General features: G+C 41.8%; 1 protein-coding gene across 3 annotated transcripts in view; it reads right to left on the reverse strand.

The window, feature by feature from the left end:
- Positions 1–24,912, reverse strand: part of EXPH5 (exophilin 5) — a 34,653-nt gene extending 9,741 nt beyond the window's left edge. Inside the window, exons 1-4 of one of the 3 annotated variants that reach the window (XM_039564560.1) lie at positions 24,650–24,912; positions 7,862–8,019; positions 5,516–5,660; positions 890–938 (exon numbers count right to left, since the gene is read on the reverse strand). In XM_039564560.1, coding sequence (XP_039420494.1) covers positions 890–938; positions 5,516–5,660; positions 7,862–8,019; positions 24,650–24,768 — 471 coding nt within the window. In that variant the 5' untranslated portion in view covers positions 24,769–24,912. Of the gene's footprint in view, positions 1–889; positions 939–3,564; positions 3,803–5,515; positions 5,661–7,861; positions 8,020–20,304; positions 20,452–24,649 lie in introns of those variants that run through there. The other 2 variants (XM_019286461.3, XM_019286462.3) reach the window with 2 other exon arrangements.
- Positions 24,913–25,120: the final 208 nt, after the last annotated feature.

The raw sequence follows: 25,120 nt of genomic DNA on the forward strand, positions 1-25,120 counted from the left end.
TAGTCTAGCTATAATACAGCTTTATATTATATGTTTATATAACACGCAGGATTCTCTGATAAGATCTTTGCTCAGCCATATATTAATATAGATTATCCCTTTGTTTTTGAAATATGAGAGAAGGGAGGTGGCCAGTTTACATCCTCTGTGCCTTTGATTATACACTGTATACCTTCTTAGTCCCCTCTGTGCTTATACAACCCAACTGAAGATGAGGAAAAACATGTTAGTAATACAGGGTAATAAAGTAATTAAACTAGAAAATATAATCCTTGGAAGAAAATCTGTTATTTCAACAGCATGCACTTAAAATTACATCAGAAATAAAGCTGTTGTTTTATCCTTAAAATGAGCTTGCGCTTATAAAAGGAAACATACATAAAAAAAAATTTCCTACTTCAAAATTTACATTTACATGGTAACTCTGTGCATGGAAATGTTGCAGAAGAGGTTCTACCCTACTGCCTGCCCAAGCCAGCTACTCTTTTTCATCCTTGTACAAATGAAACGAAACAAAGTAAATACATGAGATTATTGTTTAGTGTAAGTTTTGATCTATTTACAGGTTGGTTACAGTTGCCAAGATATGTGAGCGTCTTGACCTAGGAAAAGATCCATGCAATTATTCTGTCATTATGAAAGAACTGAAATCTGGCAGAGCTAGACTTAGGGCCTAGCTAGGAAGGCTTTGGACTTTTATACCTAACAGGCAAGCTCATTCTACTACATGCAACAAGTTCACAGCACAGACATTTTACTCAGCATTTAAAACAAGAACTTCAGGAATACTACTTAAACAGATGTTAAAGCAACGGCCTAAACCATGGGGACTAGTTTTTGAAAAATCAGTATTTAAGCATCGCAGACAATAAATTGATATACTACTTACCGTTGCCATTTCTTCCACTTTTGAGGATGGGCTAGCAGAACTGTCATATCTGTAGGCAGAGGGATTTAAATGTTGGCTTTTAAAAGGAACTTGATGTAATTTCATCAGGTAGTGAATATCCAGCAGCTTCTCATTTTAACAACTATTGAGAAGCATCTGAAGAAAACTTGCTCTATGAAGAATTCATCCTTAACTCCCCGCCCTGCCAAAATCCTGCAAAAATAGAGTGCTGGGAAAATGTACCATTCAGTTTGGCCTTGTCAGCTTGCAAATTTCATAACTGCACAGCCCAACATGAACTCAACCTACTGACATCTCAGTGTCTTCAACAGCCATAAAGCAGTTGTTTCAATCCAGCATTATGGTAAGATGGTATTCATTCTTTTTCCAAACAGCAATAATTTAGTAGGTACTACTCATAGCCTAAGTTATATACTTGTAAATCTCTGAGTGGTTTGCATCTGCAATTCTATTGTTTTTCTCTTCCATTTCACCCTGCTCAGATGCAGAGCTGTGCTCTGTCCCTGCAAAGGATGAGAGACAGACAGCAGATTGTTTTTGGTGTGAACTTTGGAACTTGCTGCTACTCACCCAAAACGGCCTTTATTTACCAATTTTTAAGACATGGTAGAAGGCTCATCTGTTTTCCTAAGCTATTTAAGACTGCAAGGGCTTGGCAGAGAACTGGCTCGAGCGTCCATGAGTAATGCAGTGGTTAGAACATGCCGAGAAACCCTGAATATAAAAAGTACTCTGTTCAATGGGGTGACTTGCAGACAAATACAAAATAAACTAAAGAAACAAGAACAGGACTTGACTTACACTGAGTCTATTCGAGTCTGCAGATCCTTATTTTACAATTAAGCAAACCCCGTCTGTTCAAAAGCCCTGAAGGAAATGTTGTTCAGCCTGTGCTTATTGCCAGTTCTTCCTTGTCTCAGAAACTGTTTTTTCCCAGGAAGTTAATTCTTGAGAGAAAATGAAGTAGGGAAAGATGGTTCTGCTCAGTCCTGTTTGTCTCAAAGTCTTTATGAATGACCTTGTTCTTAGGCTCTTAAAAGCTCCCTGTGCTCAGGTAGACTACTTTATTGTGCTTCAACAGCAAGTATAAACCGGCTTGTTGGCAAGTTCTTTGTGGCCCAGCCTTTCCTCCTGAAGTGCTTTGTCATTTGTTTGCAATGTGCTTGCAGGCAGGGAAGAACAGTTGAAAGGTGCAATTTGTTTTTGCTTCTGTAATTGTGAACTGTAAAACCAGGATTCCTCTCTGACACGGGGTCCAGCTGAAACCAAACAAGCCTGTTGACTTCAGCGGGATTAGGATTTGGCTAGACAGTCTGATTCTGAAATTCCTAATTTTTCCTTGTAGCTCTAAATAAAAACAGCCATTAAATCAGTGGGTTACTTCTCCTTCTGAATGAAGTTTACAGAAACAGAACTTAGAAATATGTGTAGCTCTTCCTTTAAACTTAAATAAAGTTGAGTATGTTTTAATGCTTTTAAAACAAATTAAGAACGAAACTCACGTTTCAGAGCTTTTACAATGATTTCCTGCAATTTAAGTTCAGTAAAATCCTGTGGCTTAGCAAGTTACCTTAGTTTTACTTATACCCATAATAAAAATGCAAAAACTTTGTTAGAAGCTTTCTTTTTCAGCTTTACTGTGCAAAGCCACTCTTTGGCAAAGCCCAAGAGCACAAAGCTCTCCTCACTTGATGTTGGATTAATTGCTCCTTGCAATGAACCTACATGAAGTAGACATGTTAGTTAGAAATGTCAGTTAGAAATGTCTTCTGATAGTCTAGGCAAAATTTAAATTTTCATTTGCACCTCTGGCACTATTCTAAATTAATCCGTGTCTTTATTGTCACTGTTCTCTCAGAAATAACTGGTCACTGCATCCTGCTTTATTTTTCTCCCTGCTAACTTATACAAACAAGGTTATTTTAATCTTTTCCCTATGCCAATCTCTTCATTTCCCGAACTGCCTCATTATTTTCTACGAACATTTTTAAGTTTTCCAGCATTTCAAAATTAAAGTTTTGCTTACTTTCAGAGAAATATTGCTTAATTTTAGGAAACAGCAATACAGTTTCTTTTTTGGTTAATGATACTGAGCACTGTTTACATTATTTTGCAAACAATGCATACACACATACTTGTAAATATTGTCTATTATTCATAAACAGGAAAGAAACTAAATTGATGTTCAAGTTCAGAAATATTTGCCATCTGGAAAATACTACTCAGTATGGAAGACAAGAAATTATGTTTTATACTTTTCCACTTACATACATATGTATCTTTTTAATGTAAGATTAAAAGTAAAAGATGACTATCACTACTGGTAACAGTAATAAAAATCCATGAATTGAAATCTGCTGCAAATTAGTATTTCCACAGAGGCAAGGCACCTGTCTTCCCCAGGCTACCTCCAAGCTGTCTGATGTCAGTATAATCCATTTTCTTCAATACTATTCTTATCAGAACTACATAAGAAGCCAACTAAAAACCAAACGCATAACTCACATATGCTGAAAACACAGTTAAACAGCATTTTTGACCAGGATGAATCACACTTACCTATTAGAAAATAATAAGGATGAATTCTAGAACACTGACACCTTTGAACCAAAAGTGAGCAAACATTTCATTGCCTTCAGACTACAGTTACAAACCTTTTATTAGCATCTTCTGTATCTCCATGTAAGCGCACTCCTTCCTGCAGCATCCATAATTTATCCTCACAGTAAAACACCACCGCAGCTGACGAAACTGTCTCTCCAGAACTTAAAGGACCCTCTAACCAGCCATTAATGTTTAGCCGTTGAAAAGCTTCTGCCAGTTAGGCTTACTTACAAGGATTTACAGTGCTGCGTCCTATAGTGTTTCACTGGCTCTCCAAAATAACTCTACCTGGAGAGAGGCAGATTATTTCAGTGCTTTGCCTATGCATAAAGCAAACCACATGCCACGGCAACACCTAGAAGAGGGTGGGGGAAGTTTTCAACAGAGAGGCGTGACTAGAAAATGTAGCAATCAGCTCAGTTACACGTCAGGATTGACTTGTTTATTTTTCAAGTTATGCTCGGTCAGAAATCAAAGGCATCTGAACCCGAGATACAATAGATTTTCCATGGAAAATCCAGATAAACACACAGGAAAAAAGCTGATGCAATGAGTAGGCACGGTTTGGTTTTTTTGCCTTCTTAAATTAAGAAATCATTTCAGTGCTTAGATTGTACAGCAAAGCCTAGACCTTCATGTGTGCATTGGCTACCTCACTGTTCACAAGGAAAAAGCACCCGTGAAATCTGATTCTCAGTTACACAAGTGTCCCTTTATTCTTCAGGGAAGACTGTGGCCCAACATTTCTGTGTTCCAGGATGAGGGGCATTACGAGGTTACAAGAAAAAGGAAGGAGAAGATGACAGGTAAGGAGCAGTGTTAACACTGCATATTCTTTTTCTGTTGTGTTGTTATGTAAGAGAATAGTTACCAGTGAACATCCACAAAGCTAACCTCACAGCCTCTACTCAAACCTCTCCTTAAATCTTCTGCTTTGATACAAACACTCCACAATAGCAAGCTGCTCTGTTACAAAACCTACATACCAGACTAATCATAATTTCTTTAGAGGCTTACATTCCCTCTCATTGTTTATTACAGCTGTTCCTTGTCTTACCATCGTGCCAGCATGGAGCCCCAGGCACAGACCAGAATACCAAACTGAGACTCACTGAGTGAAAATCAGCTTTTTGTACCAAAGATTTTGCACCTTTATACTTAGATTTCACAGCACTGCACAATGCAGCTCTACCTGTGATTGCCAGTCCCAAGCATTACCCTAAGATGCACAGAAGAATAGTAAGACTTCATTCACTTGTTGCTGACATACGGCCATACAGGACAAAAGTTAAGAGAGAACAGGCAGCCTAACCAGCCTGGCTGTAGCTTTCCCCCACCCCATTCCCTCTGAACAGCACCTTTTACCTTGGGAATGGCAAAGGAGAAGGATGCTCTTCAACCAGCAGCTCCAGACCTGCGTATGAGACCATCTTTGGTTCAGATCCAGCTGAAACCAAAGCACTGACAAAGCACAGAAGGCAAAAGTGCCAAGAGCCGTCTGGTTTGTCTGGCTGGCACTAAAGCTGCAGGGCTGCCTCTAAGCTGCCTCTGGGCTAGATGTGGTGGGAACTGATGCAGCAGAGCTGCCTGGGGCCGGTACTCTCTGCCATGACATGGGAAAGCTACACTTTCCTATTGTATCACAGCCATAGGGCACCAGATCCCCATGCACCTTACACCGTGTCCTCTTGAGAGGGAACTAAATAGGCTGCAGCTACTCCTACGTCTACGGTCGTTCATATACTTTAAGCCTTTATGCAAAACCTGAACAAAATAGATTTAGCCAAGAGACTCTGCCTATTACTTGTGACTTAGTCCTCTTTCTTCTGATACAATACAGATAATCTCTCATTACATGACCAAGTAAAATCCCAATCTTCCCAATGAGGTGAAAAGCAAGAGACTGGAAAAATAATTTAACAAAGTTTTCTAAGCAAAACACAGAACAATTCATAGACTTTTTAAAAGCTGGAAGTAATGTATGTTCTGATTATAGCTCACCGTGGTTGCTTCTGAGTCTGGGTTTTCCTGGATTTTCTAAAGGAGGAAAGCCAAGCAAAAGGTGATCTGAACCCCAGAAAAGAAGCTGAAGTGTTCTTTTGTGCTTGAGGATTTGTGCGGGATGACATTTTTATTTCTTTATGATCTAAAAACATGATAAAAAGTAGACTTGTTTGAAGTTCTTAATAAATACAGTATTAAAATATACATAAATGTTATGTCTTCATAAACAATTTTCTTTTGCTTACCTTTTATGTCTGGAAAATCCAGTTTTGACATTTTTGGACAGACTATGTGACATGCTGGTTTATAATGACTAACTAGAAAACAGGTCTAACGTTTCAGAAGGTATTATTGGTTTTGGGTGATGCACGTGGGATACATGAGGCTGATTTTCTGAAAGTAATCAGCACTCAATCACTCGAAAATCATAACTGTTTTAAAATATAAGCAAATCAAACATTTGAAAATTGAGCCACCCACAATCATTACTCATATGTTTGTAAGAAATATGAATGTGACAATCCAGAATATACTACTTAACAGACTGTAACATAACTACATAACACTAATTCAGATTAACGTGTCCTCTGTATCATAGAATTCCTTACTATGGGATTCCTGTGGCCACTGGAGTACCTTTTTTTTTCTGCTACAAATTGCATATCAGAACTGTATTTTCAATGCAAGATACTGTGAATGATTTCTCTGGGAAGGTTATGACTTGCTTTCTTCAAATGGAACATAAACTCAGTCTGCCTGTAAAAGCAGCTGGCATTTGGTGTGAAGGTGAGGATGAGTATTGCTCACAGATCAGGGAAAGAAGCAGCAGGGTTTGCTACACACCACAGGGAACTGGAGAATATAAGGAAACAAGACTTCGCTCAGAAATAAGGCATTACATTTTCTTTTCCATTTTAAACAACGCACGCCTGAAACAACACAACAGCCTGAAAATGGCTTATCCAATGACTGTAGGAGAAAGCAAACCCAGAAATGAAAGCTAAGTGTCATTTATAAAAATAGCACGGGGCAGCATCTGCACCTCACATGGACTGGGGCTGTGGATAAGTCCATGCTGCAGCAAGTATATCCCTGGAGAGACTGTGGCTCTACTTGGAGCAGGTATTCCCCTGAGAGACTGCAGTATGCGGGTAAGTCCAAGCAAGAGCAGGGGCAAGGGGAAGGCAGTGGGGTGGTTAATGGGGATATACTGGATAGTGTGGGACCTGAGTATGATGCAAAAGGTATGGAATAAGGAGTAGAGAATGTGCTGGGTTTGGCTGCTTTAATTATTTCCACAGCAGCTAATATGGGGCTATGTTCTGGATTTGTGCTGAGAACAGTGTTGATAATTCAGGGATGTTTTCCTTACTGCTGAGCAGGGCTTACACAGAGCCAAGGCCTTTTCTGCTTTTCACTCCACCCCATCAGTGAGTGGATTGGGGGTGCACAAGGAGGCGGGAGGGGACACAGCTGGGACAGCTGGCCCCAGCTGACCTAATGGATATCCCATACCATAGGGATATAAAATCTAAATATAGCATATAAAATCTAGGGGAAGAAGAAGGAAGGGGGGGGACGTTCACAGTGATGGCATTTGTCTCCTCAAGTCACTGTTACATGTGATGGAGTCCTGGAGATGGCTGAACACCTGCCTGACCATGGGGAGTGGTGAATGAATTCCTTGCTCTGCTTTGCTTGTGTGTATGGCTTTTGCTTTATCTATCAACTCTCTTTATCTCAATCCACTTTTAGCCTTCCAATTCTCACCCCCTCCCAAGGTGGGGGAATGAGTGAGTGGCTGTGTAGTGCTTAGCTGCCAGCTGGGGTTAAACCACAACCTTTTTATACAGTGCAAACATCACTGCTTTGACTGGGAAACTACCACTGTATTTACCATAATTATAGCAATTTCATTTTGATTAATAAAGAAATTTTTTACAGGAGGACAATTAATCACTGGAACAGCCTCCTCAGGCATATGGTAGAGTCCCCATCACTGGAGGTTTACAAGATGTGACTGCAAATGGTACTAAATAATCTCATCCAGGTTCCCTTTCCTATGAAAAGTTGGACCTGAAGATCATCTGATGTCCTTCCAACCTGGGCCGTACTATGATTCTAACTATGGCATAACAATAACAGGGATTTTCTCTTGTGAATCCCAGCTCTGCTTTTAACAGAATCTGCTCAAAGAAACATACCCATTTTGAAAATATATCTTTGGTAAAACTATGATATGAGAAGAAGCTCGGTGCAATTTCAGAAACTCCTTAACTATTACACTCTGACATGCTATAAGACATTGGTTTGGTGATAAGAAAATGGACAAATGCAACTCACTGGTGTTTTTGCTCTTCCTTAGCTGATGCTCTAATGGTGCTTTTAGCATTCTATTGACATCAATGTAATTCTGAAATTTTCTTCTTTTTATTTCTTCAAACCATTCTCCAGTCACTCCCTGCAGCCCTTTTTCGGACTTCTTTCTCTTAAGAAGCTTGCTAAAAAGGAAAAAAAAAAAAAATTTAAGCCGTTTTAGGTATTACAAGCCCATCATTAGGAACCCTCCCTATTGTTCATTAAAGTATTTACAGTATATCTCTACATATAATGACTTTTACAAAGTCAGCAAGACGTGATACATTCACAGCAACCACATTAAAGTTTTAGTGACAGCAACATTCTACAGTTTAACAAATGAGATTATGTGACCAGGTTAAGTGGATGACTCATATGCTTGCATTATTCTCTTCCTTGAGGAAGTGCATCTTTTTTCCTTGCAAGAATAAGGCAATTCGCACGCATTCTAAAACTAATTGAAAGTAAGATTAGTCGATCCAATAATCAAGTAAGAATAAATAACACTCTAAATAAAGCCATTTTTGAGATACTTATTCACTCATTTAAGTAGAAGCAATAACAAGATTATTTTTATTTTCAAGAGGAAGATCACTGATGCCCTGACAGTGAGGCATTCACTACACCTTTTCTATGCAAAAGAGAACAGTAAGTTGTGAATTCAGCTAATAGATATTCATGCAACATGTTCAACAAGTTTATCACATTCTCCTCTTTCCTTGATGCATAGTGATTCTCCCTGTGTTCAATACGGATGGAGGCAACTAATATTGAGTATGAATGTTCTACTACACTGAGGTGCAGCCTGAGCAAGCCACACACGTGGCTGCAACTGAAGAAGATATTTAGTAGCAAGTTCAGCTTTTAGACCAAGAGGTCACAGGAATTAACTGTTTAGCTGGACATAAAAGAACAAGGTACAGTTGCAAAGGAGTGGGAATACTGCAGTTACTTGTTTTCAAATTACATTACACTAGTGTCGAAAGTATAGATGCAAATACAGCAAATCCACACCCCAACTGATTCTGATGGCAACAAAACAAGACTCTGTGCACAGCCTGGAGATGCAATACCAATTTTTGAGCAAGGCTTTCATGTAAATCTGCCTCCTTGATCAGTGGTAAAAATCTGTGTCTAGGAATACAAATGGTCTCAGAGAACATAAGTCATTTCAGTTTTCAATTTAAATAAAAACTCACCTGAGACAATACTTCTTCAAAAACGAACTTAAAATTAAACGTCTAGTCTGGAAATTGATATATTTTGATATGGAATTTACAGAGCTCATTGTCCATACTAGGCCCTACCATGCATCTGGTGGCATCTGATGGACAGGAAGGCTGGAGGGAGACATTTTTGGGAAATGAGTATTTCCCTTGAAGAAGATTACACAGCCACATGCACGAGTACTAGCCATTCCAAATAAATTTATTACAAAGGCAAAAATGTTAATCATCCCAGATATTACCGCACCATGGGAGTGACTAAACACCGTAAATGCATTGTGCAGCCTGGAACACAGCCTAGCACTGATGTGAAACACGAGGGGACGAACAATGTGCTCTCAAGAGCCAACTCCATGACCTCACTCCTCTGGCCTTACCAAAGGGGATCCAAGATACTGGGAGGAGTAAAAGCACAGAGAGGAAGGCATGAGCTGCTCGAGGAGTGGCTGCAGACACAGGGACCGCCCGGGAAACAGCCCCGTGGCAGTTCTGCTGAAGCCCCGAAAGCGGAGAGCATTTGTTACAACCCACAGCCGCGGGCTTTGGGAAGCGGGCCGGGCCGGATCCTGCGGCCGGAACAGGCTCTGGGACCGCCGCTCCCGGGCAGGCGGCGGGGCCCTGGCGCCCCCCAGCGGCGGCCGCCGGCACCACGGCCGAGAGCCCGCTCCGGGCGCGTCCCGGGGCAGAGCCGCCAGCCCAGCGCCCGCGGCGGGGAAGCGACAGACTGACATGAAAGCAGGCATCTGCTGCACATTTGCGCATTCCAGAGCAAAGGGGAAGTATAGAAACCGCGCAACCACTCTAACATTGACCATACCAGGTACTGCACGAACATGCCTTGCACTGAGAAATGAAGTCTTGCACAAGCACTGACTTTAATGCTTAAATACTGTAAAGTCTTTACTGGTACATGCTTGGCATTATCTGTAGTTCTTATCCGTGAATGTGCTGCTTTTGAATTGTGCTGTCACCCCCCGCTCATCAAATAAATCCTTTAAACCGCTTGTGCGTATTTATATTTATGCACTCACGCAGGCCCATATACGGAACCCTATGTACATAGTTATTTGAGCAACGAATAATAGTAATACAATAAACGATATGTAACTGCAATATCGCATGACTATTAAGTATTTCTCCCTTGCAATGACTCCCAGCCAAACCACATCATTTCCCTACATACCTACATGCTCTGTCAAGTTTACATGCCCCCTCATGATACTAATGAATGACAGTTGTGAGCCAGAAGGAAAGCCCGTCTCAAGAAACAATTACAGCAGGAGATGGTATCTGCAGTCAGTATTGCAATGAATCTGCCTCTGAGGCAGCCTTATTGTTGCTCGGATTACACATTATGTATTGAGCCACTGCTCCATAGGAGTGTCAAAACATCTATTGCCCTCTAAACTGAATGTACTAATCCTGCTTCCCAGTCTGCTCCATCTATCCTTACTCCTCATTTGTCTACAGCTACTTTTGTACATTTGGAGCTACTACATTTTGAGTGGAGACAACATCCTTGTTACTGGGAAAAGTACCTACAAACTGTTGTGGGATTGAAGGCAAATCCATTCCCAGGATTACTTACAGGAGACTGCTCCACAAACCAGAGCAGGCAGCAATCCTAAATGACCTCACAGGCTCATTACCTTTTCCCATCTATTATTCTGCACAGCATCTAAACTAATGAATCACTCAGGAGCAATTTCTTCGCACTGTTTTAAAAAACATCTCTTCCTTACTGGCACAAGGATGTCCCAGTATTACTTACAGACATCTCCAGGGAAAAGTTAACCTAAAGGTTTGTATGCACTAGACTTTCATGTGGGTTATCATAAATACTGTTAATAGATGGGTAGCCTCCTCCGCCACTTCCTGTTAGGATAATAAGGAGCTTTAAATGCTACTGTAAGAGGAAAGGTATTTTCTTTACCAACTTCACTCTGAATATAGAGAAGAACACGTGTTCAAGGTAGTAGAAACTGGGTTGCCAAAGAGGACATCTGGGAACAATGCTGGTTTTTGCAGGGGACAGAGAACTCTATCCCATTTTTGCTAAAGCAGAAATTATGATTCCTATTGAATTTAGCAGAGGAGGATTTGGCCCTAAATGACTCTTACCACACACTTCATAAGAGAACAAATAAACAGCAACTACGAAGAATGAGGAATGGCACCAGGTGAACAATAAGCAGATCCAATCTGCTCATTGGATCAAGCTCTCAGTGTCTGAAAAGACAAGGCTGAAAGAATTGCAGATAAAAACAGTGTTGAAAGCATTAGATAAAAACTACAGCAGCGCAGATAACATGCAGAAACAGTAACCTAAGCCAAGCTTTTCTCTTTACTCTGTTCACACTCCTTGCTTTGTCAGGAAGAAAAAGCTGGAGATGTTAAAAAACAGTGCCCGAAAAACCTGTTCTTTCCTAATTTTTACTTCAACTTATCCCCTTCCCACTGCTTTATACATCATGCTGCACTAGTGAACTGTACAACTCCATAATTTCTATAATCAGCTATTTTTCTAGAAAACTGACTGTTGTCACAGCCATGAGTAGCTCTAAAATGCATATGCAATAATATTTTCTTACTTATAGTTCCTTCTAATTTTATGAAAATAATTTAAAGACACACTTCCAAGTTATCATCTTATTTGGAAAAAAGGGGGGGAAAAAGTACTACTGACAAAGGCAAAAGCTACCACAGCTGAAGTAATTTGAAAAAAAATATTATCTGTCATTTCCTGGAAACATATAATAGCAATAATGACAACATTCTGGTTTCCAAGGTGCCAGAGAAGCTCCTGTGACAGGTTAGTCCTACCAAGAAGAAAAACAGTGATACTGAGTCAACACACTCTTTCCTAGTACACCAGACACCCGACAGGTGTGTCATTATTCTTAGGCAGTCTTTATTCTTAATAGATGGTACACTTTTACTCACATTAAAGCATCTTTTGTTTATTTTTCTTTCTTACTATTGTGTGTTTGGCTAATGAAAATGAACCAAGTCAGCCTCATTATTACATGTAAGACACATTATGCACAAGTAGATGAATCACAGAGGAAAAATTACTCCTGTGTTTTGGTTGCACATACTACAAGACAATGTAAAAAGATCTAACTGAAAACACACTTCTTTTTTTATTTGATATTTGTAAAATTAAACATTTCTGCAGTAATTCTCGAAAAATCAAGGTCTCCTCTAGCTTGATGAACAAAATGTGTTGGCAATAATGCTTGAATCTAACTTGCTATGTCGTTGCCAATCAACCACCCATATTGAATTTTGTCTTCCCCTGAAATACCAGTTTTCTGTCTAAATCTTCATCCTTTTCATCCTTTTGTCATTTTTGTTATTATGTATTCATTTTAAAATGCCCATTAACTCACTAAGTTGCCCTCAGACGCATTTATCTGAGTGTGTGACCAATAAAACTGTAGATGTGCATGGGCAAAGAGGATGGGCCACAACAAGGAAGAACAAAGAGTGTGTGGGCTCGGTGTTTGTTACTGACCAGGACCCAAACACCAATAAATGTAAAGGAAGGACTTTCACTCTCCTGAACAGGCATCAGGTCACGCTGCGGGAGGGAGTCCCCTAGTGGTGACACCCCTGAACGGAAAGGAGCAACTGGAAGTGCCAAGAAATAGTCACCTGAAGGCCAGGGGTGCTCAGCACTGAACTGTATGGGATATGTTTTCAGTTCCACTTTCATGGTCACATGAAGTTGCCAGCTCACAATTATCCCTAAACATTTAGATTCTGGAAATGTGCAAAACCAGGACACAGAAGACAGAAGAAAGTGAAAAGGGAATTAATCTTCTCTAGTTTTTCCTCCCAGACTGTACATTTAATAGGCAGAAGTACTTAAAACACAAAGATCCCACTTCTGCACATGATCTTGATATGTGCCCTGAAGTATCCTTTCAAACAGCAAGTAGGGCTACATAAACAGATACCTGAAAACAGAAATATAATTTTGTCCTTAGAACACTTTTCTGAGAATAGGTATCAGATTCACACATTAAGTCAGGGATACAGTCAGGGAATATGTGAGTTAAAGGCAGAACATCTCTTCTTCCCTTACTAAAGTTCTACCTTGTCTGCTCATGGGGAGCATTTCTATTTCAACCTCTCCTCTTCTTAATTAAAGAGTAGAATAATCTGACATTATTACACTATCTCTATTCAGCAAATTTATTCTTTTACATTAAAGCTGATCATCTGCTTTGAGATAGCCTAATCCAGTGGCATTGTGTGCATTCCTTATACACAACCCACAAAGACAGCGAGACTGTGAGCACACATGACACATTCTCATTGGACTCCCAGTGCACATCGAATACTTCTACTCTGTAAGTCGCAATGTCTTTTGTGTCTACAATACTGTAACTTAAGCACTCTCTGTATAGTGACCAAAAGTTACCTCTGTTTTCTCCAAAACATTAACTTCTCATATTAAACTATGTGAAATTAATATACTTACACTAGCTGCTGTTTTCCTTCACCAAGTCCAACACTCCTTTCCCCCTGAAGCTTTTGTCTGCTTTCCTGAGTAAGAGCATGGAATGACACTTTTCCTTTGAAATGGAAAACTAGAAAATGTTCTAAGGGCAAGAACAAAGGTTAATTCTCATGCTGACTACATAACTCCTCTGTTCTGGCAGCTCAGGAATCAGAAGCTCTCAGTTAAAGCTCTGAAATCAGAAGCTCAATGAGTGTCTTCAAAAAGTTACGTTTTCAAAATACAGAGCATTGAAAATTGAGATCACAGGAGCTGAGGGTGATTAATCATGCATCTCAAGGTGTAACAATGCCTCAAAACATTACTTTTAACATGAAACTATTTCTTTAGCAGCTACCCTGAGTTTACAGTGAAAACATCATTTCAGCCCTGTTGGAAAAAACAGAGAAGTCTGTAAGTACAGATCTTTTAGCGGTTATACATACTTAGAAAATGAAAGCTTTTAGTCCTTTGGGCAGCTGGTCACGAAGAATGAATGAGATGGAATACTGCTAGGAATGTCACAGCTGTAGGTGACTCTCCAGTGTGGGCTGACTCTCTGCCATTCCCTTCACAATGTGTGCAAAACAGGGGAAAGCTCTGTTCTGTGAATGTTTTATCAATCAGTTACAATGTCTCTGGAGACTACAAATAACAGTCAAGAAAAAAGGGTGTTACTTTACTATACTGTTAATATTTGCAAGCTACCTACCAATATTATATGGTAATAACAAAACAAATCCATGATGCAATGGAAAGAAAAGCCACCTATCATCATTAAAGTGTGTCACATAGCTTCAGATGGTAGTAATTAATGTCTCTAATGAGATTACTTCATTAGGAATTTCTATTAATATGAATTCATGCTAATGGGGGCAATGGATATAATTCTCAATGTAAAGATTCTGATTTGTTTGCAGTATAGATGTAGTCTCAGTCCAGAAACACTGCATGCCAGGAATAAGTTTTGAGCTCCTGAATTTCTGTCCCAGAAATCTTACATGGAAATGTAAGATGTATTCCATGTGGACCACATGATGGGTTGAAAGGCTGAGGATCAGGTCGCTCAATAAATCTGAAGCAAATGATTAACAGCAGGCATATTTACTCTTCCAGGGTAGAGCTGCTAGTTGATTACAATCAACTTTCATAAATATTGATAGCATGCAAAGAGACAGTCGTCTATTGCAAGTAATTTACAGCTCAGTCACATATTATAAACTTAACTGCCTTACAAAGACATACAATGCAGATGTTCTTCCTCATGTTATTGTTTGACTTTCTTTATGTAAAGCCTTTCCTAACAAACAACATAAGAAAAAATCCCCAAGAAACAAGAAACAAAACACAGGCCAGGTAAGAGGGGAAATTGAAAGAGGGGAATTGGTTTCAAATTAGGAGCATATCCTCACCTCTACAAGTAGGTTTGTGTATGATGGCCCATGGGTCTGTACAGAGCTCTAAAACTGAGAGGTTCCAAACAGGCTTAGACATTTGCTTGTACAGAGCTAAGCCTGAATCCTAGGGCTCTCAAAATACACCTTTGCAATCTCAGATAATTGTGCACAGTCTCACATCGAGCAGGGTTTACAGTTCTGGACAACAGAAGTAAGACAGGTCAGTGTACCTGCACACAGTTTATGTATTACTGTAACACTACAAAAGCCTCATTTACATTGCTTTAAATTAAGGAAAGAGGTAATAAGAATTAATATAAGCTTTAAAAGTTGACACAGTGGGTGTTGTTCATCTGCAAATGTAATGCTTATATGTATGTAATATATGTACATGTATGTAATATATACCTACACAGAGAACCTCTGCTATAGTACCTTAGACTCTCATAGTTTATCACAACTCTTCCACTGGAAATAGAAATATTATAGTATAATATCACTTTAAAATATTATATTTACATGTATATAATTTTACATATATTAAAGAACACACATATACACATATAAATATGTATTTAAGAATACACAAGTCTATAATGTGGAAAGAAACAGCACCCCAGACACATTGCTGCAGCTTTTCCTGACTGCAGCTTTCTGCACTCAGACCCCTACTGATCTAAAAATCCAAAGACACAGCAAGCAGAAGTGTTACAGTTCCTTGACTATTCCAACAACAAAGTAAAATCCATGTAATTTATGTGCTATAAAGTGTAAGCAGACAGTACTTTCCATCATTTACTCTTAGCTTTTGTGGTTTTGATGTGTTTGTTCACAGTTAATATGGTACCAGTACATGGATTTATTTATTTCTGAGGTAAGACTGAGAAAAAGGAGATCGTTTCTGTCAGGAGTTTAAAATGCAGACATTTAAATACAGTTTATTATAGTTAACAGTGTTAACATAATAATTTAGCTGCAAAGAAGGATTAGAAATACATTTCATATGAACTTTTAGATGCACGTGTCCTCAGAACAAGTCCCAAAGACCTGCTTTAATGAATTTCTTGCATGAAATACATACGTAGTGAATTTTTTCAGACTGTAAGCTCCAAGGAAATAAGTAATTTTTCAATTTAAAACGAACACCTGAAAGACCAAACTGAGATCAGGCCTTAGTTTATATAGCCCTGTGTTAAATTTCTGGAGCAGAAAAGAAAATAGGGTCTCCGTGCCCAAACTCAAAACTCCAGTGTGCCAAACTCCACTCGATTTGAAAACTAGATTCAGAGAGTAAAAAGATTTTAAAGGATAATTAAATTCAGTATACACAAACCACTGACAAAACCTAAATTTAAAAGAGGAAAAGGAGATGGACACACACAACAATTTTCAAATGCCATCAAAACAGTATCTGACAGAAACCAGTGAACATCAGCTGGAGTCCTAACACACAGCCCAAGTAGCTTTGCTCCCAGCTGTTAGCCAGGCCTCGCCAAGAGCCATGTCTGCGGGAGGTGCAAGTGCTGCCTGTCTGGATGGACATGGGAGTTTGGAGTACATTGGGGACCAAATCCAGCAAAACTCCAGCACCTTAGGCTTCACTATGGAAAGCAGGTGCTGCAGTCTTTGACAGGCCTACATGACACACGTAACCTGAGCACAGGAGCTCTACTCTCACTACTGGAGAACAGCTGTGCTGGTATGCGTGGGCCACTCTGAACATGAATCAGATGTGTTTCTGTGAAACACTTCTTTGAATTTCTGGCATAACCAATTTACTATTTCTGAAATACATGCAAGGACTTGAAGGTGTTGGGACACAGTGTGTAGAAGCTGTCAGCATGAGAAAATCATTCTCTTCTCCTCGTACAGACACCTCAACATCTCTCTGCTTGCTTAGTATAAGCTAAGTATAAAGCCATCTTCTTCCACCTAATGTCAATTTCCAATTTCAACTAATGTCAATTACTAATTTAACTTCTGCACTTGAATTGTGGAGGAGACAAGGTGTTGAGAATATAGAAACATTACTACTGGAAAGATCAAACCTGGGAAGTGTGCAGACTTCCTACAAAGTGCACAAGACTGTAACTGGGTCACAAGTCCATGGAAAACCTAAAAAAATTGGACTGCTCTGCATTAGCTATTCCAGAATAACTTCTCATATTGACTGTCTACTCAGTAGTTAGTGCTTGCCTGCTCTGCTGTGTCTGACCTATTTATTCTTGAAGCCTGGTCAATTTACCTATATCGACAGAGTTCAATAAATTCTACTTTTACCATTAAGCTTGGACTTAGAAAATGTCTGCCTATGACTTAACAGTAATTCTTTGCTTAAATCTGATCAATTTCAACACCGTCTTATTTTTGGCAGCCCTAGTGACATCAGAAAGTTAGCTCAAATAATAACAATAATAATCTGTGATTTCCACTTTTACACTGTTTGGTCACTTGAAAATGCAAACATTAGTCTCAATGGTCCGAAAGACCTAGCACAAGGCCTGTGTTTGAATGAGCATGGGTGAAAGTGCCCTGAGAACGTCCTTCCCGCTCCTGTGGGTTTGGCTGCCTAGGACCCGGACCAGCTTGGGAAGAGCAGAGCTGGGTGTCCTTAGAGAAAGGTGTCGTGAAGACAACAGCCACAGGCCTCAGCAAGGGCGAGCCCTCCTTCCCCTGGGAGCTGTGTTTAAGCACAGGCTGTCCCACTGGGCCATGCTCCAGTTACAGCCCCAGATGCATCCCCAGCTCTGTCTGTGTACGGCCACTGCCTTGACCCCTGGGCTGACAGCCCAACTTGGCCTCAAGCCCGGCCACCTCACCCCTGGCTTGCCCGGCCATCACGGGGCCATGGCTGACCCTAGTCACTGTCTCCAGGTCTGACCCTGACATGACTTCTTGGCTTGACCATGGCCCTGCACCATCATCCCAGCCCTGCCCCGTGACCACCAGACTGTGGTGGACCTGGCTGCCATCAGCAGGACTGACCCCAACCCTGAGCGTGACTCAGCCCCACAGCCGGGACCCGGCCCTGCTACGCCACCACAGCCATCCCTGGGGCCACCCAACTGTGTCACTGGGGACAGGCCCTGGTGGCCAGGCACTGCCCTGCCAGCCCCATGGGGAGCAACTGTGGGGAGCCAACATGGCCCCAGTAACCTAAAGAAAGAAGTACATTCAGTGTCCTACAGACAGGCTCTTCCAAATGTAACACACCTCAAAAGGTTCTTCCTTCTGCCACCACACACACCACAGGAAACCCCCTACCCTCAAACACCAAGTGCAAATCTTTAGAGGAAAGGATTGACACTGAAATTAGTTCACTGTGAAAGGACAAAACCAACGAGCTGGCAGCAATTCTGGTCCGGACCCTGCTCTGTAAAATGTATAACTGGAGTTACACCACAGACTTTGATCTAGTTAGCCGAGATGCACAGAGCTGAAAAGCAACAGAGAAAATGGCACACATAGTGCCTACCTGCCCCTGGCCATTTCTACTTGCTCTTCCTCACCCTGTGTGAAGCCCCAGTCCATGAGTCTAGACCCCACCACAAGATAGACTATTGAAAAACACAATGAGGAAAAAACTTGATAGGCAACTTACCAATTACATTTGATTACAGTACCCCCACTCAAACAAGGGAAGTCCCAAAATGGGATTCTTATTCAATGGTAATTGTTTACCAAATTGAGCAAAAGTTTTTAAATCCCGGTCTTCCCTGCCATTTTTGCTCCTATTTGCACTTCTTTAGCATATTAGCCCTTCAGGGCTCCAAGGACCTATTTTCCTAAGTGTTGACAAACCACTAAACACGCCAGTGGCACAGTATCAGTGGTAAGTAATAATAGTATCTCCTCCACAAACACGACACAGTGGAACTTGCACCCTGAAACATTCCCGGGTGGAGTATCTCTTATGAAAGAATTTCTTTATTAATGCTTTGTTCAGGGAGGGAGCTCCACTGAAACAAAAATATACCCAAGTAATGCTGTCCTGGTATCCTGTCTGCTCTCCTCACCCATGCAGCTCATGTATTTTGGAGCTGATTTTAAAAACTCTTTGTAATTATGAGGACTTGAGTCCCAAATCTAGATCTCTAACACCCAATAAGTTATTCTTAGTCTCCAAGAAGGTAAACAGGACTACTTTTGTGAATATGACAAAATAAAGCCTGCAATGGTAGACCCCTCAAATTGTAAGCAAGGCAATATAATTGAAGCACCAAGCATGAATATGCTCAAATACCTACAAAACTGAGTATGTCTGCACTTCTGCAACAAATGTCTTCCTAAAGTTATGAGTATGGTGAAAAAATACATTTCCAACACAGGATTTTATTCCCACCTTCTACTGCCAGACCTGTGAGAGAAAATGTCAGTCAAGAGAATACAGTAAGGAATTACTTGCAACAAATGAACTCAGTAAATGATCTGCCGTGAGGCAGTAAGAACAGTTGTGTGCCTGTAACAAATAACTGCGTCCAAGTGATTTATTGTAGAGACTGTCCAGAACGGTCCAAGGAGGGGATTCATCTTTCCCACAACACTCATCTGTTGTTAATGGGTCAGCAAGAGTGGAACACTGAGTGGTGCTGACTGTACCTCCCAATTAATTTAATATGCTTTTCATCTTTAAATTTGAGGGTAAATTAAAATAAACCTTTGTTTTGCTGCCATCTTTCCCCATTATCATCTGCAAAATAAATCTACTAAACTACCACCTGTCCCGCCAAAAGCATAAACCAACCTGGAAAAGAGCAAAACAAATTAAATGAAATGGAATGAGTACTCTTCCCTCCCAAAAGCTTCATTTCCCTTTCCACTTTTTTTCAGTTCCTATTCATAGACAGTGACTGAGGTACTAGATATGTTGTAGAGCTGTCAATTAATATTTTGCCATTCTTCCTACCAAAAAAAGAAAAAATCCTTACATAATACATGCACAGTTCTCAAAACACAATCTAGAAAGCAAATTGGTATTAGACGAGGTACCTCTAATACCAATTCAGTTCATTTCCCTATTCTGTGGTTCAGTCTCTCAGTTATTTTCAATGTCTCATTTCTCAAGAACTAATAAACAAAAACAGCACAAGACTATTGTATGCAGTCATAATAGGAGCATTATATAAAACAGCCAAGTCTCCTAAATAGAAGTTAATTATTAAAGAATACAGAGCTCTTGTGCCCTTTTACATGCATTTTCTATTTATCCATAGCTCTTCTACTGTATCTAGCAACCGTTCATTATTTGGACAGCCTGCAACTGTACAAACTACCTGTTCCCATGCCACATTCCCCTACCTGCTGCCTCTTTTAAGTAGCTGGCTCCATGTCTCCTGGCTCTTCTCATCTCAGCTGCTTTCTCTGGGCCTTGATGCAGTTCCAGGGGTGGAGGTGCATCTCTACACCCAGTGTTCAGACACTGAGACATCAGCGACCCAAAGCTGACTGGAATGACACCTGCTTGGGCACTGTCTGTCTCTCCACACTGCAGAGGGAGGAGCTGCCTTGGAGATAAAAAGCTCCACCTCTGAATCACATAGCTTCATGCCCTAATGCTGCTGAGCCTTCCTACAGTGACTGCCAGTTCCCCTGCTACCTGCCAAGCTCTGAAGTATTGTCCTGAAGAGATGGAAGGCAGTCAGCCTCTCTTTGCCCAGCCCATTTACTTCATCAATAAAGGACAGAAAAGAGAAGCACCTACAGGTTTGTTTAGCTTTTGGGACCTGGAGCAAATATTAGCTGTCAATTCTTTTTTAATTTCTGTCCCCAGCAGCTGCAGAACAAAGCTTAAGAAGAGTGCACCCTCAAGTCTTGAAACAGTAAGTCAAATAATATCTTGAATGTTTTTATGTTGTGATTTTCAGGCCTATTTCATTACACATGGAAAGTTGATCTGTGGTATTAATAATCACACGAGCATTCATTGTGTTCTTATGGAAACTGAATTGTTGGGGAGCCATCTGAACATGATACTGCACTGTGAACATACTGTATTCCTTCCTGTTTTCTCCTGGGCATCTCATTGTAACTGAAATATTTGTGACAAGGAACCTCCTTCCATGAGCATCTGTAAAATCATCAGTTTCATTAACCAAGCTTACTAAAATAGCATTTCATGACTTGAGTTGGACTTCTGCCTTAATACTGCAAATACTATTACGGAACAATGCATGTATATTGATATACAAACCTTAAACTCCATCTCTCTTCCATGCTAACATTTATGATAAATGAAATTTTCTTTGCATTGGTATTATGAATGAAACTGGATTGGATGAGCAAAGAAACCTGAAGGCAAGGGCTACCCAAGTTCAAAACAAATACGTATTTTTTCCTTTAAATTATTAAATAAGTGATTAATAAGTTTCTGAACTATTTTCAGTGTTTATAGAAGTGAACCGCCATATGAGTTATACCAAAGCTGACTGTTGCTGCTTCTCTGAACTTGTTTCAAGGAAGAAGGAGGCAGGTACGGCTGGTTTGCGGTGGCTGCTCAAAGGTACTGCTGAGAGGAGCCACGAGAGGGCACTGGAAGGAGAAAACAAGCCAAAAACTGCAGTTCCGGGAACCAGCAGGCCAGGAAACAGCAGGAGCTCTGCTCCCTGCCCGTAGCGAGAGTAAATTAAGGTCCAACAGGACACACAGTTCATTTCTGTATAAAAGCGAAAGCTATACTGAAAGGTGTCCCAGACCAGGCCTAGAGGTCTGAAGCCTGCCAAGGGAGCCAGGAAAGGGCCAACGGTACCCGGAGAACGTGCTGGGGCATCAGGAGCAACAGGAGGGGACAGCACCAAGCACAGCTGAGAACGACAAAAATGCGCACAATTGACAACCTAACTCACACGGTCCTGCTCTACAAAAGGCTACAAAGAGAAAGAGAGATGAGAGAGGTTGTATAAAGCAACCTTTTCCCAGAAAATATCCCCATTATGCACTTAATTTCATAAAGGCATGGGCTGTCTGGATGAAGAGAGATCCAGTGGTTCTACCCAGTGTAGGTAAGCAACAAGAAAAGAAAAAAAAAGTATTTGTCAGGAAACAATTGCAAGCTCAACACATTTGAGGAAGTCAGAATAAACCACAGAGAATGTCAGAATTCATCTTCTGACCTTACTTCTTATTTCATCTTTCAAAATTAACTGGCATTAACATTTTTCAATATAACTAACGTAGCTTGTTCCTGCTTTTTGGATTCCAGAGTTATATCAGGAATGAATTGCAATTCTTCATTGATCTTTTAAGAGACTGACAGACAGCTACATGCTTGCTTGTATGACATCAAACAGTATGGACAGGATCAGCGCAGTCATTAGAACCTGACTTTGGTCTGCCAGCAGATGCTTAATTCCCTCTGTCAATCCAGTCTAGATTGGTCTATACTGGAAAATGCTATATTATAAATACAGATGGTCACTGAAAAAAACTTGACCAGTTTGTTATTGACCACTGGTTGTTACTAATTTTCTCCCTGGTCCTGCCCAGTTCCAACTAGCTCTTTCCAAAACCACGCTCAAGAGCAGTTTGAAGGGCAACTCACTTCACTAACTTTGTGCGAAAAGAGTAGTCTTAATGAAATTGCTCCTTCCATTCCACAGCATCTTCTATATACCCTGTTTGACTGACAGCATAAATCAAATAGCTTCAAAATCACACTCTGAAAATATTCCAGGAGTGGGCTGCCACAGTTCTCAGGCATTATTTTAAAACTTTTAAACCAAAAAAAATGAAGTAATAATAATAAGAATGACAAGAAGGCAGGCATATGGGACAAAGAGGAACAAATGCAATTTTGTTTAGAGCCTCTGAAGTTCACTGTGGTCATATAGGAACTGCAAGATTTGGCCCTCCAGGGTGATCACTGTTATTACTTTGATTATAGTAGCACAGGGCAACACCACACAGACTGGAATCTGTCTGCTCCCGATGGAAGTCCTCTGGCCTGAAGAGCTTACAGTCTAAATAACACCAGGTAGACAAGTGGAGTGAGAAAGAAAGTACTTTTATTAGGCCCAAGAGAGAGCAAGAAACTTGCCCAAGGACATATACCTTTGACAGATACAGGGTTTAACCTAGATTTTCAGTAGGGCGCCTTGGTCATAAACACTCCACCTACCTTCCACTCAACTTGTGAATGACTCTTCAGCTGAGATTTAAATAGACTACATCTCAGTAAAGCATAACCAGAAACATCCTGTTATACCACATTTATTTTGACAGCTTTCACGTAGAGAACATTTTCTACTAACAAAGTCCTAAGCGCACAGATGAAGAAACAAATACAAATTTGGGGGCAGGTGAAAGCCTTGAGCTCAAGAGCAGGCTACTGCTTCACAAGACTCTCTACAGCATTGGACGCTTCAATGCATTTGCTTCAGCTTTAGTCCTAAAAACTTTAAGAGTTTTAAACTTGTGGCTCTCCAGCTATGTAATTCCCTGCATCCAGCAAAATCTTCCTCCCTTTTGGGGGGGTCATAATAAGGCACACGGAACAGAAATTAATCAGAAAAAGAAAAGTAATACCAAATTATGGAAGAAAGAAATCGCCAAACTTAACTCAGTCTAGGTTCACATGCCACAGAAAACTAAGACGAGTTTTAGATGTAAGTCAGTGTTGACACATAATATTTAACCATGCCCATCATAAAATCCACTTTACTGAAATATAAAACACACAGTACAAAAACCCACTTGAAGCAAATGTTACTAATTAACATTCCTTCTACCTCTTACATGAAAGCATTACTTGTGAAAAGGGCCCACTTGCAAATCTAAGAGGACACTGCCTCTCACTTTCACAACGTGCCAAAAGTCATACCTGCGGGAAGAAATGATAACCTTTAATAATAAACGGCTCATTTTCCAGCATAATTTCTATTACTTCATCGACCTTTGCTTTCAATATCAACACAAATAGCTTTGATGATTACACAAAGGGGAAATATGAGTTAGAAGCAAGGTCGAGGTGCCATAAGGCAGAGAGAATTCAATTAAGTCACTTTCACGAGTCCTGTGAACTACCTTTCACGCAGGTGAGTGCCTGGCTTTGTTTCCAAAAGCTGCCAGGATCGATTCAAAAGCCGCAGAGCTGCCACGTTTCCCTGCAAGGTCCAGCACAGCTTCCCTGTCTCCGTGGTCTCCCGGGTACCGGTGTTTGGCCCGCACCCCATGCCAGCGGCACGGTGAAGCACAGAAGCGGCCTCCTCCTCCTCCTCGGGGAAGGAGAGGTGCCACGGGGAGCCGCAGCCGTGACTCAGAGCCGCCTCTGTCACAATATGCATTTCCCAAACGTCCCGATGCTTCAGGTGCCCGGCCGGACGGCTCCGGCGGCAGCCGGCGCTGGCGGGAGGCTCTGGCGGGAGGCTCTGGCGCTCCCCGATGCCCCGGCAGGACCGCCGGGAGCTCAGCTCTCCCTGCCGCGCAGCACCGCTGCCCCGCGCCACCTGGCCGGAGCAGACCTTTCCCCGCGGGGCGCCCGCCGCGCCGCCCCTTTCCCGCTCTTCCCGTCGGGATGAAGCGGCCGCGGCTCCGCCGCCTCCCCGCGCCGCCGGGCTGGGGCCGTGCGCCCTCCGCAAACCCCGTTCCGCGCCCTCCGCCTCCGCGGGGGCGCGATGGGCACCGACAGGACGGGGGTGAAAGCCGGTACCTGACTCTGTCCTTCTCTGCCCGCCGGAGCTCCGCGTCCCTCTGCAGCACCTGGAAAATCGCCCTGGCTTCCTCTTCGTTCAGAAAACTGAGATCTGGCCCCTGAGGCGCTGCGGTCATGGCTTTGCTTATCGGCGGCGGGCGGGCGGAGGCGGGCGGGCAGCGCTGACCCCCACGCAGCGCGCAGCCACAGCAGCATGGCCGGACGCCGGGCGGACCGCGCACGCCGGCACCGCGGGACGCGCGTGTCCCTGAACGGCGACAGCCGCAGCGGCCACCGCCCGGAACCGCCCGGGCGCGGGGCGGGCAACTCCCTCCGGAGCGACCCGCAGCGCAGCCCGGCGGGGCGGGGCGGGGCAGGGCAGGGCAGGGCAGGGCAGGGAGGAGCCGAGAGGCGGCACCGCTGTCGGGGCCGGAGCCGGAATCGGAGTCAGCCTTGGCATTGGAGTCGCCGCTCGCCCCATGCTCATGT

The sequence above is a fragment of the Corvus cornix genome, chromosome 1 (assembly GCF_000738735.6).
Source record: "Corvus cornix cornix isolate S_Up_H32 chromosome 1, ASM73873v5, whole genome shotgun sequence".
NCBI lineage: Eukaryota > Metazoa > Chordata > Aves > Passeriformes > Corvidae > Corvus > Corvus cornix.